General features: G+C 47.5%; 1 protein-coding gene across 1 annotated transcript; it reads right to left on the bottom strand.

Moving 5' to 3' along the window:
- Positions 1-1,044: 1,044 nt before the first annotated feature.
- LOC144153289 (uncharacterized) lies at positions 1,045-10,524 on the bottom strand. The gene is made up of 7 exons (XM_077684938.1): positions 10,451-10,524; positions 8,333-8,452; positions 5,544-5,624; positions 4,155-4,317; positions 3,079-3,246; positions 2,441-2,575; positions 1,045-1,152 (listed from the first exon to the last, which is right to left on the bottom strand). The coding sequence occupies exons 1-7, from the start codon at positions 10,522-10,524 to the stop codon at positions 1,045-1,047; spliced, it is 849 nt and encodes a 282-aa protein (XP_077541064.1).
- Between the last annotated feature and the right edge of the window lie 6,816 nt (positions 10,525-17,340).

Genomic DNA, 17,340 nt, shown 5'->3' with positions numbered 1-17,340 from the left:
TGCACTGCTTGATTTCTCTATAAAATACACAAGCCGCGATGAGACCTACTGATTTTGTTGTATTCACATCCTAACGTGAGCAATGTAAGATTAGGTCTTTCTCCTCACGCTATTGAACGCCTTCTATTGTGCGTACTCTCAAGCCAGATTTGCACAAGATCATGGCGGCCAATTTACTTTAAACTAGCGTCTGTACTGGCTCACTGGGAAAGTTGCTGAGCACGATTTTGCTGGTTAGACTCCACGCCTCCTCTGTCGATTTTTCTAACGCAGTGGAAACATAAAAACGCTTGTCAGCCCATAATTCGGCACAAGGGGAGAGTCCCAAAGTGGTCTAAAATGATTACGGAGCGCCTCATGACCCAGATGTAGCTTTTGCCCATGAACCCTAACTTTTAACTTGAATCGTCCTAAGCCTCGGCACAGTTTGCGTAGAACCTATCGGATGATTTTTGCCCCAATTTAGCTTCCACCTCCTCCCACACAGCCTGCCCGTTAAAAGAGACGGCCCCACTGTCCTAGGTCTAACTCAAAGATCGAAGCCCTCGATGGAGAATATGCAGTGGATAAACAAATGCAATCTCGCATACGATTCACACGCAGTTATGGTGCACTATTGGCGTTTTGTATACAAATGCAAAAATGTGAAAATACGTACAAAACAAAAACTTTGATGTAAACAAATCGTACTCGTCGAAGAGATGCAGTTCATTGTCGAGGTGCCGGTGGAGAGAGGAAACCAGCCTTGTTGGCAAAAGCGGTCATACAACGTCCATGCATAATCTCAGTTCTTTTCGGCACATGGCACAATTAAACGTAGTTTATGTCAATGTAACATGTATGCAATAAATCGTCCGATATAAATTTTTAGAAGATCAACACCCTCGCCGGACAATATGCAGAGGACAAACAAATTCAAACTCGGGTACGATTCCCACGCAGTTCTGGTGAACTAAAAGTTGCTTGTGTACACATGATCAAACAAAAATACCGCAAAACGAAAAAAAATATGTAAACACATTGTCCTCGTCGGAGCGATCCAGTTTATACTGGGGGTGCCGGCGGGGACAGGAAGCCAGCCTTGTCGGCAATGTTGACGGTCGCGATAACCAAGCTCACAAGGACGACCTTGATGAGCAGGCCCAGCAGGAGCTGAAAACGAGATATAGCGATGAATTTTCATTAGAATACGACACGCCACTAAATGCACCGCGGCTAAACTGAACAACAATAATTGTTTGGTTGCAGTCGCCTTTTTCATCTGGTAACATTGTTATGAGAGAATTAAAATACAGTTTACCCCGATAGCGACTAAGTTTCAAACGCGGCTGCAAAAAGGGATCAGTAATATTGCACATCTCTACTAGAGGAATAGATGAATGTAACTGTTGAAGTTGAGTTCCGGGATCGGAATGAGCGAGCAGGTAATACGTATTTCTTTTTGCGGCGTCAAATTAAACCTCTCATGCAAGCGTGTATACTTTTCCGCGAGCCGTTATAAATGGCTCATGGAACTTACATTGGTGGCTTGTTGAGAAGCGATTGACAGCATACTGCCAATATTTCTGCTTTCCGCCAACACATAATTTCAGATAAAAGCAATGTCTCACGTTATCCGCCACTGTTGCGAAATCTGGTGGCGAGAATTGTTAAAACAATAAAAAGACTAAACACCTAGTCGACGTTTTTCTAGGCAGAATTTCATTTCAAATGGCACATTGAACCTTGGCACCATCCACATTAAAAATGCGACCACTTGGAGGGGCACAAACGAAAGTTATCGCATAAACGAACTACCCCGGCCAGCAGCAATTATTTCTAGTTGCACTTGATCGTTACTGTTTTATGCCTTGTGAACCAAGTTAGATCCCATCAGGACCCAATTTAATTAAAGCCTACCGCGCGAACAATTTAGACGAAGGACGAAAGATAGTGGCTACATGGACAAGCGCTGACTTCCAACTGATTTATTTCGGAAAACACCAATTTATAAATATTCACGCATTACCGAGGTTCTCCTAAAAACATGGGAACCAGACAGGCACTGCTAATAACGGGGATAACCACCGTATCTATACAAATACAGAAAACAAAAAGCATAGGAACGAGCAAACATGGGAACCCGGAGTACCTGTCTGGTTGCCATATCTTTCGCGCAACCGGGGTAATGTGTGAATACTTCTATATTTGTTTTTCCGAAATAAATCATCCGTTGGAAGCCAGCGCTTGTCCGCGTACCCACTCTCTTTCGTCATTCGTCTAATTATTCACGCTGTACGCATTATTTCAATGTAGTACCAACGTGCACAAACACTCGCGTAAATAGTCCCATCAGTGCAACTCCCTCTTCAATACTGGCGCCTGTTTGAAAAGAAAACCTTTGCGTAATGTAACGGTTGAAATAGCGTATATCCATGCCCCGCACGCAGCAAACACGTACCAGTCTCCAGAAGGACATGCGCGCCATCTCGTGAAGGAGGGCGAGAGGCACGGAGGTCGGCATGACGACATTGCACGAGGCGCCCACGATTACCGGAATGGCGTAGTACGCGGGGTAGACGGCATTCACCTGGGCCTTCAGAGGGGCAAGAGAATTGGGAGCAACGTAGTCGTTTGGTATTACCTAGTCGAGACTACAGCGCAATGGTCATTCAGCAGCAACTGGTTTGGCACACGGATTACAGAAGAAAACGATAGTTTTCTCGGCGATCGACTGCCCACCGTGAAAGGATAAACGTAGGCCTAAGTTATAAAATGGCGTATTTTGTGAATACATATAAACCCACGGTCTCTTGAAAGTTCATTACCATTTTCACTTACTTCGTTACGTCACTGCACACATGCACACACACGCACGTACACACGCATGCACAGGCACACAAACACACGCATTATATACGCGTATGCTATTTCAAATTCATTATTATAGGTGCCCTGAACTTAAGGTTCCAACTGCAGCTGGAGTTTTTAGATAAAATCTTGAAAAGGCCGAAACGGCCCAAACATTCCTGAGCACTCGGAATGACCGGAAGTATTCGACGTAGCTTGCGCAATGCTGTGTGCACGCGCAGCACTCACGATGTGGTGCACGATGGGTGCCATGACCTCGGTGAGCGGCTGCTTGTCCATGATCTCTGCCATGGCGGCCGTGAAGAACGCCAGCAAGGCCTGTATCAACGGTGATCTGCGACGCTCCCAGAAAGAGTCCGGTATGCTCTTAAACAACTCGTTCGCAAGGTCGTACGTCTGCAGGAGGAGAGAAATAACTTTGGTGTCAACATTTACTACGGGGTTCAACTTCTCGTGATTATCACTTTATTTACATGCACTGTAGGAAGTTTCACATGGCATCAAGTGCTCCTATTCTTCGTCAGCCAAGGTAGCTACGCGTTCTTTGACATGAATTTTAAAGCAAAGCTTGATTTGCCTCTACCCCGGGCTTTTCTGTTGCCAGACCGAATGCGCCGCTATGTGCCAGTCGGCTCCTCTTCGCCCCTTTGAGAAACAGCAACGGAGCTCCTTACCACTGGGTCTTGGAACGAAACAATCAGTTGACCCTCTTCTCCGCGAATATCGGCGGCTTCGTGCTTTCTTGTGTGGTTGGAGTGGCAATCTTTATATGGGCTTGGCCACGTGTGCCGAATGGGAAGGTCAACATGCGCCGACAAAATGGTTCGGAAACGTTCCCATGGCGTCCAGGGCATCCAGTACCGAAAGACGTGCCATTACAACTATAACTTTTTCATTACGCAGCGACAAGTGGGGCAGACACAAATGAGTGGTGGATATGCTGGCTCGAAAAACCGAGTTAATACAACTACGCGTGGCGGAAATTAAAGACGACGAGCGGCATGAGCACGACGTCCAGAAGCGAAGTGCGGAACAACAATCCCACACGGACTGTTGTCTCCACACAGCTATGCCACAATGCCAGTGCAATTTTTTCAACTGGTGCTAATTGAACTTATTTGTAATCATCAGAGAAAGCTTCTCTATACGTCTATTTCAACCGATGACCAACGTTAGCCAATTTTTTTCTGTACAAATCGCTGAGGGGATCTTCCAGACGTTGTTCACCGCTTGTTCGTCGGTTTTTTTACTGCATGGGGAGTGGCGCTAACATGGAAGCCGAAGGGAAAAGTGCGAGAACTCGCCTGAAGTAGGCAGGAGGCGACCTGTGTGGCCCCGAGCAAAAGCATGACGCCCCATGGCAGCAGCTGCCAGATGCTGTGGACGAAGTCGAAAGTCACGCGCAGGATTGGCGTCACGACAGCCGTCGCCAGCACGAGCCACACCAGCGCGCCAAGCAGCGCTACCCTGCACTCGCGAACCAAATCAATGCGATGCTTTAATTCCGACGCCTCCAAGATCTTCTCAGTAAAGAGAGATCCTAGGTACACCGCTGTCGTTTAGCCAGGATACACTTCTGTTAAATGTGATTATGAATTTACGAATTAGTAAAGACGTTCACACAGCACACAATTTACTCCAGGATCCGATACACAGCTTGTGAGCACACATTCGTGTAGAATTTTCCTATTACGAGATGTTAAGCGGCGCTAACAGCACGTAACTTAAAAATGTATTCAGTTAAGCATCAACTCAGTGAAATGTTTATAGTTAACGTGAAATGAATCCAACCTTTTTAGTTAACGCAGGTTTGAATGCGTAGCGTTAGGGCCCCGTTTCTCAGAAAAGCTGGCGTCGTCGTCGGCGTTAACCGTAGGCGGGTAATACCGTAGCTCCGCGTTGCGCCGCCCACTGAAACCGCCGGCATTGCAAGGTTGGGCCCCAACGGAAGGCATGAGAGCAGGAGCGTAAAGTCTTCACTGCCAAGAACGTTTTCACGCCATACGAACGCTCTCGCATAACGATATCGCGTTCCACCTTTAAAGAAGACTAAGTATCCTTCGAATTCCTTCTCGCAGCGTTCCACTGTACAATCACCTTTATTAAATGGGCTCATGAACGGAAATTCTTCCCGTTCCACCGAGGTATAACAGGTAAATTAAATTAACTGGCGGGCCTGCTTCATCGCTGTCTATACGAACACCCCGATTTCGCCCTATCTCGAAATTATCGAATGAAAAGGCTCCAATGCCGACATACGCATCTTTGACATGCATAGGCGTTGTTTAGTAACGGTTGCGTTGCATAGCAACAGCGGCGTTACCTCCTCTTTGTTGGGGGCTCGGAATTCTTTCGCTCGGGTTGGCATCACACACGGTTCGGGATTTTGGTAAGTGGAAGAGCTGGTGGTAAAAGCGTTGCTCACCGTGGGTCCCCACCGAAGATAAGAGAAGGCGCGTACGCAAAACCGAAGATTACAGCGTATGCGGCACAGGCAGAGTGAGCGCCCCTGTAAGAAAAGAAAAGATGAGAGGCAACAGGTAACAAAGGGGAACACAAAGCGAAGTGCGTGCGAAAATCGAACATTTTAATGTCCCCAGTAGTTCAGCGCCTCAGTCACCTGAGCCACCATAGTGAGTGCATCGACGTAAAAGGGGGTACGTGGTATCATATAAGCGACAACTGGTACTCACCTCAGACTCGTTTGGTTACCCCTCTTCTCTTCGGCAGCTTTCATGACGCGCTCATTCAACGACGACAAGGGCTGCGGTTCGCTGCACGGCAAATTTTACAATGTGTGCGAAACAAAATTACAGCCACAACAAAAATTCAAAACAGAAAATTCTAAATGCAAAAAAAGTGCACGGCCACATTCCGTCCCAACCGCAAAATGTTGTAGTTCCAAAGAGCACGCACTCCTCCTATGAGCCGTTCTCATACAGAGAGTTCCGCGCTGAAATGCTCTGGATTATGTGTTTTCCCGCCTACACTTTATCAGGCGTTGTCCAACAGCCCACATCGGGTATGTACTACTATGTGGATAAGATAACACTACGTAATACGCCAATGCACTGTGTAATACACTGGTTAAACCACTGTGTAATATGTATTATGGATATGTTATACACCTCTGAGTATATACGACAGTCGGATGTTGTATTCAAGTGGAAGAGGTAATCTAACGCTTGTGCCGCTTAAGATGTCGGCATGAATCCAGGGAGGCTGGATGTGAGTGCTTTCACAGAAATGTCGGCCGTGGATCTGACCTGCACCCTTAAAATGACGTCACGGAAACGTCACTGATTGTAACGAAGAAATGTCTTGACGCTGCTAAGACTGTGAGCAGCGTCAGAAATTTTTATCAGGCAGCCGCTGCTTTGTTTGAATCCTACCAGTGGTGAGCGCAAATCATTGGTACGAGTGGATGCACCGCCATATATTCGACACTTACGTGAGGTGTCTGAACGCCACTGCTGTGTTTCCGCCATTTTCAGAAATGGTTTGGCCAATATGAACGTCTCGTTCAACGACTGGGTCCTAACTTTGGCCGGGCTAGAGAATCGAGCGACGGACGGACAGACGGACGGACGGACAGACAGACAGACAGACAGACAGACAGACAGACAGACAAACGGACGGACGGACGGACGGACGGACGGACGTAGAGACAGACAGACAGAAGAAAATTTCCATTTCCAAGTAGCCCGATAAAATCTATCGTCTTTGATAGCAGTGAGTGTAGATAGTGACCCGCCACGGTGCCTCAGTGGCTAAGGCGTCCTGTTGCTGGGCATGAGGACGCGGGTTCGACTCCCGAAAGCGGCGGCCGCTTTTCTAATGTACGCACAAAGTAAAAACGCCCGCGTGTACGATATTTCGACCCACGTAAAAGATCCCCAGATGGTCAAAAATAATGCGGAGCCCTCCACTAGGGAGCGCCTCAACACCTGCATTGCGCTGCCGTGTTAAACTCTACAATCAATCAATCAATCAATCAATCAATCAATCAATCAATCAATCAATCAATCAATCAATAAATTGAGTGCGGATAGTGGCCGGCTCCGCGTGGACCATGAAAGGCAGTCAGATGTTATAAGCTAGAGCGTTGGTTTACAAAATTCACCTCCATTTCCGTAAAGTGCTTTTTACTGACAATACAGAATTATAGCAGAGTGGAGATCCGGTTCAGGTACAATACCCGATAGGTGACCGGCGCCACTGCGCGGGCGCCGAGGCGAATAAACTGGTTGTGCGCTAGCCCAGGCGTTCCGGGTATCGTTCCAGAATCGTTCCTTTGCTGTAATTTTTAATTACGAAAGTCTCTCGTGTGCAAAGGCCAACCTTTTTGTTTTTCCGTCCATCCGTCTGCCTTCCTGAATATGCATGTGTGTATGTATGTATGTATGTAGTATGTATGTATGTGTGTATGTATGTATGTATGTATGTATGTATGTATGTATGTACGTACGTATGTATGTGTGCATATAAGCATGCATTCATGTATGTATGTACGTATGTATGTATGTATGTGTGCATATATGCATGCATTCATATATGTATGTATGCATGCATGTAGGTATGTATGTATGTGTGCATGTATGCATGTATGCATACATCGATGCATGTATGCAATATGTATGTATGTATGCATGTATGTATGTATGTATGTATGTATGTTTTCATGCATGTGTTTATGTATTTATGTGTGCATGAATGATTGTACAAGTGCCATCAAAACTAATTGGAATGGTCACAAAAATTCACAGGAATTTCTCCTCTGAGAAACTGCCTCGCTGGATTGGTGTGCGTTTACAATATTCCTCCCAACTAGAAAAGGCTTGTTTCACACCGGTGATGCCTGGTGAAGCCAGGAAGCCACACCGGTGAAGCCAGGAAGAAAAATATTTTGTGATATCCACAAATCCTTGTTCCAATTACTTATGACGGCACCTGTATGTATGTAGACATATATGTATGCAAGTAGATATGTATGTCTGTATGTATATCTGTATGCGGGCATGAATGTATGTATGTATGTATATGTATGTATGCAAGTGTGTGTCTATGTGGGTTCGCATGTATGTACGTGACTGAATTAAACCAATGGCCGCCCGGCCACGGCTAAGGAAGGGTGCACTGCGTGAGCTTTTGCAGTATTTCTTCTATTGCCATACCTACCACCCGCTTTGTCGCATTTTACCCGAACACCATGCAATCTCTTTCTTTCGAAGGCGCGAAGAAAGTTGTACAAGGTTTATTTAAATCTGATAAGTTTATAAGCGACTGTTCAGCGAAGATAATGAAGCTCCGAGATGGTAACTGGTTCACTTGTTATTCCTGACGGTGCAATGAGGACGAGTAATAACTTGTACAATCGAATTTTGTCGGTTTGAATACAATGAGTCTAATGACACGCCATACCCGTCTCTGGGGCTCACAATGCTAAGATAACTAGATTGGTTTAGAAAGATAGAAAGCTTACTAGGGCTTCACGTAGACCAGCCAGATGATGGCACTGCACGCTGCTGCCACCGCAAGCGCTGCCGGGAGCGTCAGGATAATCCAGGTGATGGCAGACACCGGTGAATCAGGCAAGTCCGCCCTTCAGCGAGAAAAGTGCAAAGTGACAGCAGTTATTACGCAATTTTGTGCCTTCGCATCGCATGTTATCAGCGAATGCTTGTCATCGGCCGCGATATTTGTCCACGTGGTATAAAGAGGAGGAGCGAGTCCGCCACCTTCACTCCAAATGAGCTACGTCCATTTATTGGCAGTTCCCATGCTTAGCAACCACCGACAGATACGCCATTATGATCGACCCCCAACGGATCGCGAGGCTGACACCTCTGAGCGCAGTTCTTTTTATCATGTCGGTGTTTGACCAAAATATAAAACTGCCTTCATTATTGCGCCTTTCTCAGTGCGAGGTTGGCAAGGAAAGAAACAATCCACTTGTTAAAGAGAAAGAGAGGGAGAGAATTAGGGGAAAGGGACTCCTTAACATACTAGTATATATGGAGACAGAGGGATGGGCAGTGACGTTCGCATTCAAATAAATCACATTCAAATCGTGATCACGTATTTCTCAAGTTTTATCATTGTCGATTGTCGTTTTAACAGGATGGCCTAACTTCCTCTTCTACTAGCGAATAAGAGGGGACGAGGCGAGAGGGAGGGAAAGCTGTGGAACATAGTGCGTCCATTCACAACTCGAAACTTATCACCTGGCGTTCACCCTGACGAACTGTCAAATCAGGTTCGGTTATTTTCTCCGTGGCAATAGCATTGCGATACCGAAAAAGTGCCCTGATGGATAACTGGGAGAGAAGGGAGAGCCGCAGGCGACGACAAAACTAGTGGACTATATCAAAGGCGATACTGCACTCGGAAAGCCTGAATGAATATTCTGGGAATGCTTCACTGCTTTAATGGAACCATGAAGACAGAATTCAAGTTTGTTTTATTCGAAAGATTTCGCGTTTTATAGTGCTCCCAGCGCTTGTCCGGCCGCAAATAACGCTGTATTCACTGAGAAATTCATCAATTTAGGCTAAAATTTTTATTCTCCCGCCAAATCGTGGGTTTTCGTAATGTCAGCAATGACATCAGAAGCGCGTGTATTCAAGCGAACTTCCACTCCGTCATTCGGGTTTGCGGCCTTGCTGCCCGTCAGCCCTCCCAGATGGCGCTGCTATAGTCATCCACGAACCGTTGTCCGCCGTTGCTTTGTTTTTTGAGCGTATTAGCACATGGCTTGTTTTTGTTACCGTAAAAAAAGATCGTCTCGTGAAACCTGCGATATCCTAGACAAACAGGGTCACGTAAGACAACGCTGCTTGCGCCAATCGGCCAGTGTCCTGTAAAACAACTTCAAAGCACCGGAGTGCTCTGCAGCTAAAACAAGCATAGTGCGCCCAGTACCAACAGCAGTGCGCATCGGTACTTCTATGCTTACGTGCGTTTTCGTAACTTTCATTGTTTACCACACCATTCTTACTGCTGTAAAATGAATATGCGTTACACTTAAGCGCAAATAGTTCATTCGGAAAGCCTTGAAGCCGTACCGAATTTGGGTTTGCTTTTTCCGTCCCAAGCCAATCGCACAGCTAAGCTATATGACATCATAGGTTCTGTTGCGGGAAATGAGCTAGTGGGTCACATGGCCATTCCTTTTTTTCCCAGTTTTGTAGCTTATTTGAGCGAAGTGTGCGTTAACAGCGGTGTCCGTATGATTCTATAGAGGCAATCTTTCGAATGAACCGAACTTGTGTTTTGTCCTCGTGGCTCCTTTAAAGGGTAACACTGCCCGCAAAAAAGCTCTAACCTCATTCATGTCGCACAAATGGGCATTTCGGGTGTCTCATTGGAGAATTACACATGGAAATCATAGCTCCGCCCAGTTCACCTGGCCCATCCGTTTCTCCCGTCACATTGGGTCTATATAGCATCATAAACCACATCCTCCTTTTCGTTGTTTTTCAATGAATCACAAAAAATTGGCCTCGGGTAAATTTCTGTATACTTTTATTCTCTGCTACATAGGGCGGACTTCTTTTCACATTCTGTTCAGGTAAGGAAATAATTTCTAATGCATGCTTACGTGAAAGGGACGCCTTCGAGGGCCCCCTTGTGTCCACCCGCGTTGAAGTTGCACACGCCGCCCAGAGTGGTCATGAGCGATGGGCCAAGCAGAAATGCGTTGTGCACGTCCTTTCGCACACTGCGATGGTCAATCGTTCGTTTACCGATGTGATAAACGGGCTTATCCAACATTCCACTTACTCGCAGTGAAAACTGAGGTTACGGTTACTTTAGTTAACCCGGAAGGACTCGACCAGAGGTGAGCTGAAAGCGCACGCCCACACAGGTCTTACCGTTTTAACCTCGAGTCGTGTCCATGCAGCATCGTCTGGGAACCTGCAAGAAAGGCAGGATCTTTTTTTTGGAAACACCGAATACTGATGCTGATACAGAAAAACAGAACTTTGGCTTGTCTCGCGTCATAACATAACCGTGGAAGCCCTTGAGCGACGAGTGTTTAGAACCTATTAGCTTATTTGTCATCTTAGGTAGCAGCCGTTTCATCATTGGGCTGTGCTAGCCTCGATGTCATTGGCGCAGCCGAGGCTTGCAGACAACTGTGCATGCTGAGTCCAGTCACGAACACACACAGATTTTAAGGCGCAAAGAGCCAAAAAGTCTGTATAGCTCTCGTGGCGCCACTTAACTGTCTCTGTAAGTTTAGACTTCCGTGCCTACTGCGTTGAAGCACCTCCTCTCAATATCGTACGGTCATGCGTAGCGCGGAGACCATTCATCATTCCAGACGGCCATATCACACACTGGTGTTATCTATTGCGGTCTGCAACAACCTAGGTGCCTTGATAGATTTGTAACAAACTAAATAAATAAAAATGCACTTACGATTACTATATTGACTTATGGGAAATTTCTGCCCAGCGGGAACTGCAGTCTTCTAGGTGATGGCGCATATCTGCTGCCCCTCACGAAGTGATGGCGGGATCAGCGAACGCACGGCGGCGCTCGCTACTGTGCTCTTATCTCGCACCGTATCACCACCACCGGCGACTATGTTGTTACAAATTGTGGTTGAACCTCCTGTGCAAATGCCACATGGTTTGGATTGGCTACGCATGGAGTAGTAGCGTCTGCTCAAAGTGAGAGGGGTAGACAACGAGATAAATGGCGCCCTAGCAGCGCGTGCCGCCCTCCCCTAGACCATTTCGCCAGACCCTCCAACGAGCGTCTCGTGTGGACTCAACATACTGCCCTCCCCAGCATACTTTCGCCACATTTTCCTCCGCCGTCTTCTACCTGCCTTCGCTCGCTCGGTTATGACACCGCCGCCGTAGCCGTGACAGCCTTCTTGCCAACGCGCCAGCAAAACCCCCGTAGCGCCCGCACATTATTTGCGCACTAAAACAATTCTGCCTGGCGGAAAATCTCCTGAAGCAGAGGAGCTCTGGTTCCATTGTGTCGGCTCGAACGTCAGCACTGTCGGTGATCGAATTCTACGGATCGCGCAAAGGAATCCGCCGCTAAACGTCAGCGCCCGGAGGATCCCTCCCTTCCTAGCAGAGGGGAGGCGAACCGCCCTTATGCGAGACCACTGCGCCCTCTATGGGTGCATCAACCTGCTCTTACTTGAGCGTGGCCCATAGCACACTTACAAAAAAAATTCACCCCACCTCCCCGAAGGGAATCGTGAGGAAATGCGAATGCACATGTCGAACACGCATTTCGGGGTCTTCGGCTCGGCGTTGGCGTTTCGCAGCGGCTTCCCGAGCACGGAGTTCGGCGTCGGCAGCTCGCTTCAAGCGCTTGCGTTCGGCATCACGCGCTCTTCGCTTCGCAGCCTTGTCTTCCGCTTCTTCTTCTCCTCCCGTTGAAGATGACGTTGAAGCCACTACAGTGACGTCACCTCGAGCGAGAGGTGTAATGCTCGAACTGGATTGTATTACACTTCTTGCTCGAGGTACCGTTGCCGGCAGACATTCCATTTATATATACTTACGACCGAGCGAACGGGAGAGTGGGGCGAGCGTCGAGAGGAGAAGCACCGACGCACCGCGCCTACCCTCGCCTACACTCTCCCACACATGCGGGAGCTCCGGCGAGCTCCCGCGATGCGAGCGCCCTCACACGCCCGAGCGCGCTCCTCCTCTCCACTCACTCGCCGCTGATCCGCCCGCACCACCTGCTCCGGTTGCTAGGGGAGAGGAGGAGCGCGCGCGCTCGCAGCTGTTGCTATGGGAGAGGGGGTGAGAGCGGAGAGATAACACCTGCGGGCGCGTGGACGCCGCACGCCGCCTGACATGGCTCGACTAAGAAATGCATTCGCATTTAAAAGGCTCGACGTACACCAGCTCCCCTGCTCACACAAAACTAAGGCAGTTCCACTCAGCGTGAAAACGGCCAAAGCAGAGCAGTGAATTGCTAAATTGGCTGCGGCGCCCTCTCTTGATTACAGTTAAACCTGGATGTAACAAAATTGACAAATGTTCGCAATTTTTCGTTACATGCACGTTTTCGTTACATGCAGGTTCAGAGTTGAGGCACGCGCAAATGAAGCAGAAACAAGAACAGAATGCTAGATGCGAGTCAAGATGAACGCAGCACAAAATGATTTATTTGACTTCAAAAAATTAAAACGAGCGCAAAGGACGAGGGCACAGAAACACGGTAGACGGGACGAGCGCTCATTACCAGCAATTTCATTTCGGACCCTCCTCTGCATATAAACGTCAACACCACAGAGGCGCGCCTGCGCACAGACTATCTGAAGCGCAAGGCACATGCGCGCTACCGATTGCGACATAAAAGGCGGAACTCGCCCTCCCGCAAACATACCGACGTCGTACTGACACAATCTGTGCCCCTGTTTTTGATAAAGTAGGCCTCCAAAAGTTCGCGTGCCACCATGTCTCTGCTGCGTCCCAGAAACCTTAACTCATGGAACAACGGCACGCGTTCGCATTTTGCGCAGTGCGCAGGAAGATTGGCACCGCTATCACTTGTGAGGGATAGTTCATGTTCACGAGCCCGGTCGTTGATACACCGGCCGGTTTGTCCTATATAGGACTTGCCGCAGTCTAGTGGCAACTCATAAACAACAGACACTGCACAGTCCACATAGCGCCTGGCGTGCTTCTTACCACAAGCCGCCCCTTTTCTTGCATCCCCAGGGATGCGCGCACATAACTTTGACGGCTTTCGCTGCGCAGAAAAAACAACAGGTACATTGTGCCTGCTCGCCACCTTTTTGAGGCTATGTGTCCCCTTGTGGATATATGGTATCACCTCGGGCCTGTCGGTGCTGTTTTGCCGTTGTTTTGCTTTTTCCCTCACCCTGCCTTTTAGTTTCTGCAGCAGGGATTCCGCAGTCGCCACCAGAATGGTATTAGGATACCCTGACGACCGCAACCTCTCAATCTGTTGGTGAAAACTGGTGGGGGGCCGCATGTTCGCAAGACTTTTGGAGGGCGGATTCTAGACAAAGCGTAGCAATTTCTCGTTTTACCGTCTTTTACCATTTTTTCTTCTGTCTAGAATCCGCCCTCCAAAAGTCTTGCGAACATGCGGCCCCCCACCAGTTTTCACCAACAGATTGAGAGGTTGCGGTCGTCAGGGTATCCTATACCATTCTGGTGGCGACTGCGGAATCCCTGCTGCAGAAACTAAAAGGCAGGGTGAGGGAAAAAGAAAAACAACGGCAAAACAGCACCGACAGGCCCGAGGTGATACCATATATCCACATGGTGACACATAGCCTTAAAAAGGTGGCGAGCAGGCACAATGTCCCTGCCGTTCTTTCTGCGCCGCGAAAGCTGTCAAAGTTGTGTGCGCGCATCCCTGGGGATGCAAGAAAAGTGCGGCTTGCGGTAAAAAGCACGCCAGGCGCTATGTGGACTGTGTAGTGTCTGTTTGTTTATGAGTTGCCACTAGACTGCGGCAAGTCCTATATAGGACAAACCGGCCTGTGTATCAACGACCGGGCCCGTAAACATGAACTATCACTCACAAGTGATAGCGGTGCGACTCTTCCTGCGCACTGCGCAAAATGCAAATGCGTGCCGTTCTTCCATGAGTTAAGGGTGCTGGGACGCAGCAGAGACACGGTGGCACGCGAAATTTTGGAGGCCTACTTTATCAAAAACAGGGGCACAGATTGTGTCAGTACGACGTCGGTGTGTTTGCGGGAGGGCGAGTTCCGCCTTTTATGTCGCAGTCGGTAGCGCGCATGTACCTTGCGCTTCAGGTGGTCTGTGTGCAGGCGCGGATCTGTGGTGTTGACGTTTATATGCAGAGGAGGGTTCGAAATAAAATTGTTGGTAGTGAGCGCTCGTCCAGTCTACTGTGTTTCTGTGTCCTCGTCCTTTGCGCTCGTTTTAAACTTTTGAAGCCATGAACCAACTCGCCCAACAAAGCATGTTATTAAGGATTTATTTGACACTGAGAAAATGTGCGAGTTGAGCCTGCTCGTTACGCACTAGCTAAGGCACTATACGGCGTTCCAAACAGGCAGGGTCATATACCCCCCTATCCACAAATGTACCTTAAGCATCACTTTTGCCTTTTGGCACTTTTCGGTGCCTTGACGGGTTTCAAGAAACAAAATTGGGCTGAAAGGGCGCGTCTTGGCGCACTTGGTGCTCCGTTCTGCACTGAAAATTCTTGAGAAGAGGCTAGCTAGGAAAGAGTACTGTGTGACGAAACTCTTCTTTCTAGCCAGCGCAGGCGGAATTTAAAATTGTGAGAGTGTCTTGAAGAGACGGAACTCTTCTTTTTCGGGCAACAGAACTCACCACTGAAGGACCGATACCACTGATAGCAGTGAAGACGTGCGGCTCAACGCCGACAAACGGGCCTAGCACCTGAAAACCTATGTCACGAAGTGACACAGCACTCACACGTGGAAACCCACAGTAGTTTGTGGTGCGGGTGAAAAAAACAAGTGAAGTGTAGTTACTCTTGCTACTTGGCGCGGTGTCACGCTAAACAAGCAAAACCAGAAGTGGTTGCTAAGTTGGCCACGGGATTGTACTAGCTGCTCCTTTCTTCATCATCATAATGGCGGATTTTATTTTTACGCGATTCTGGGTGTTTTCGTAGGTGCTGGCGCCTTAAAGTAATGCTATTATTCCCAAAAGGCGTGTATTTCTACGGCCTATTTCAAAAATAGTGCAAAAATCAATGAATAATCAGCTTAGAGACTTCGTTACATCAAGGTTGACTGCCTTAACGTGTTCGTTACTTAGAGGTCGCAAACAGATGGACTTCAATGGGGGGTGGCAATGGGAAATTGAAAAATTTTGTAAATGAAAGGATTCGTTACACACAGGTTTGTTACAACCAGGTTTAACTGTACTTGCAGCACTAGCCCCGAGCTGATACCGCAAGTAGTCACAAAAGCACGCCTCAGCCCCCAGAAAAGCCTTAAAGAGACACTGGATAGAATTTCTATTATACTGGAGTAATTATAAACTATTAATGCATGATATATTCTTTATTTTACGTTATTGTGTAAATATTTGAGGAGTATTAACTGCAGCGTCCCAGCCAGGGGCACGGCGCAAGTATTTCCAACACTGCATACGAGGAATTTGATGGTGCCTGTGTGGCTCAGTCAGATTGACATCGACTTCGTAAGTGGAGGGAGCCAGACTCGATCCCGACCAGCGGAAGCGGTGTTCTTTTCGAGGCCTCTGCTTGGTTCGCTGACACCTTTACACATTACTACGATGGCTAGATACCGTCACCCCACAAGAGCTACGACGACAAGCCCAGGTCCTAAAGTGTTCACCACTTAATAGGAGACGCAATAAATGGTTCGCTTGGGATAACACCTGACCTCGTTATTACGCCAAACGACCCCAGACATGCCTCGGCGGCATCGTCACACCATCGCGTCCGGACAGGCAATGTGCTCACTTGTAGTGGACATTCGGAGTGTACAGCGTGATAAGGCTTCTTGGAAGGCCGCGGAGGAGCGCAGACGCACAAAGCGCAGCAGTGAGAAGCGGCTGCGCTCATCCGGGTAGTCGGGGTCCCGAGCGGACCGCAGGTTCGCCGCTGAAGCGCTGGGCAGTGGCAATTCTGTTGGACCCGCCCTTGGGCTGCAAACCAGCGTTGGCAGTACCAGGATATTAACAAGTTTCGGTGTCCTAAATACAGCATTTATAAAAGGCAATATATATTAGCTTCGGGAAATAAAAATGTCAAATGGTGGGGTGCTCACGTGAGAGGTAGTTAAGGGGAGACACTGGTCTTGAAGACATTTTTGTTATTTTTTAACCAATCTCCTTGAAATTTGCACATTAAGTGTGTTTTACCCTCCTGAGCACAAATATGCAGTCAGTTTTCATCTATATAGTATAAGTTCAGAGGTTTGCAACATGTTATATCATTCCATTTCGGGCAATTTTTTAATTATCTGCTTATGATATACTTGAATACTTCTTGTTCCTTTGTGCTCTCGAAGGACCAGGGAGTGCAACTATACCACAGCAGTAATTTATCACTGTTTCTACAATTGCTCTGAACTTATGAAATGTCAGGTCATCAATTATCAATGTTTTCGTAAAACAAAATGCATAAAAAATTGTACTAGTAAAAAGAAATTTTATATTTTTTGGACTTATTGCACTTCTCAGTTCTTAAGCTTTCAAATGCAGCAAGAATGACGCAAATCTGACCAGTGCATCCCAAGATATTGTACCCGACAGTTGACCTCATGGGAAAAAAACTGGTTTTGAAAAAACAAGGCACAAAGTTCGGAAATGCAGGGGAAAATGGCCATTTAGTCAACTTCAAATGGTGACAGCTTCGTAAATACCTATGGTACAGCTATAATATTTTTCAGTCACATTCTTTGGGACCTATAGACTGCAAATAAAATTAATACAGAAAATTGACTTTTTGGCAAATTTTTGGTCCTCAAGATCAGTGTCCCCCCTTAAAGCAAGAGTT

The sequence above is a fragment of the Haemaphysalis longicornis genome, unplaced genomic scaffold, assembly GCF_048455015.1.
Source record: "Haemaphysalis longicornis isolate Haplotype H1 unplaced genomic scaffold, Haemaphysalis longicornis Haplotype H1 scaffold_9, whole genome shotgun sequence".
Taxonomy (NCBI): domain Eukaryota; kingdom Metazoa; phylum Arthropoda; class Arachnida; order Ixodida; family Ixodidae; genus Haemaphysalis; species Haemaphysalis longicornis.
This window is presented reverse-complemented; position numbering and strand designations above follow the sequence as displayed.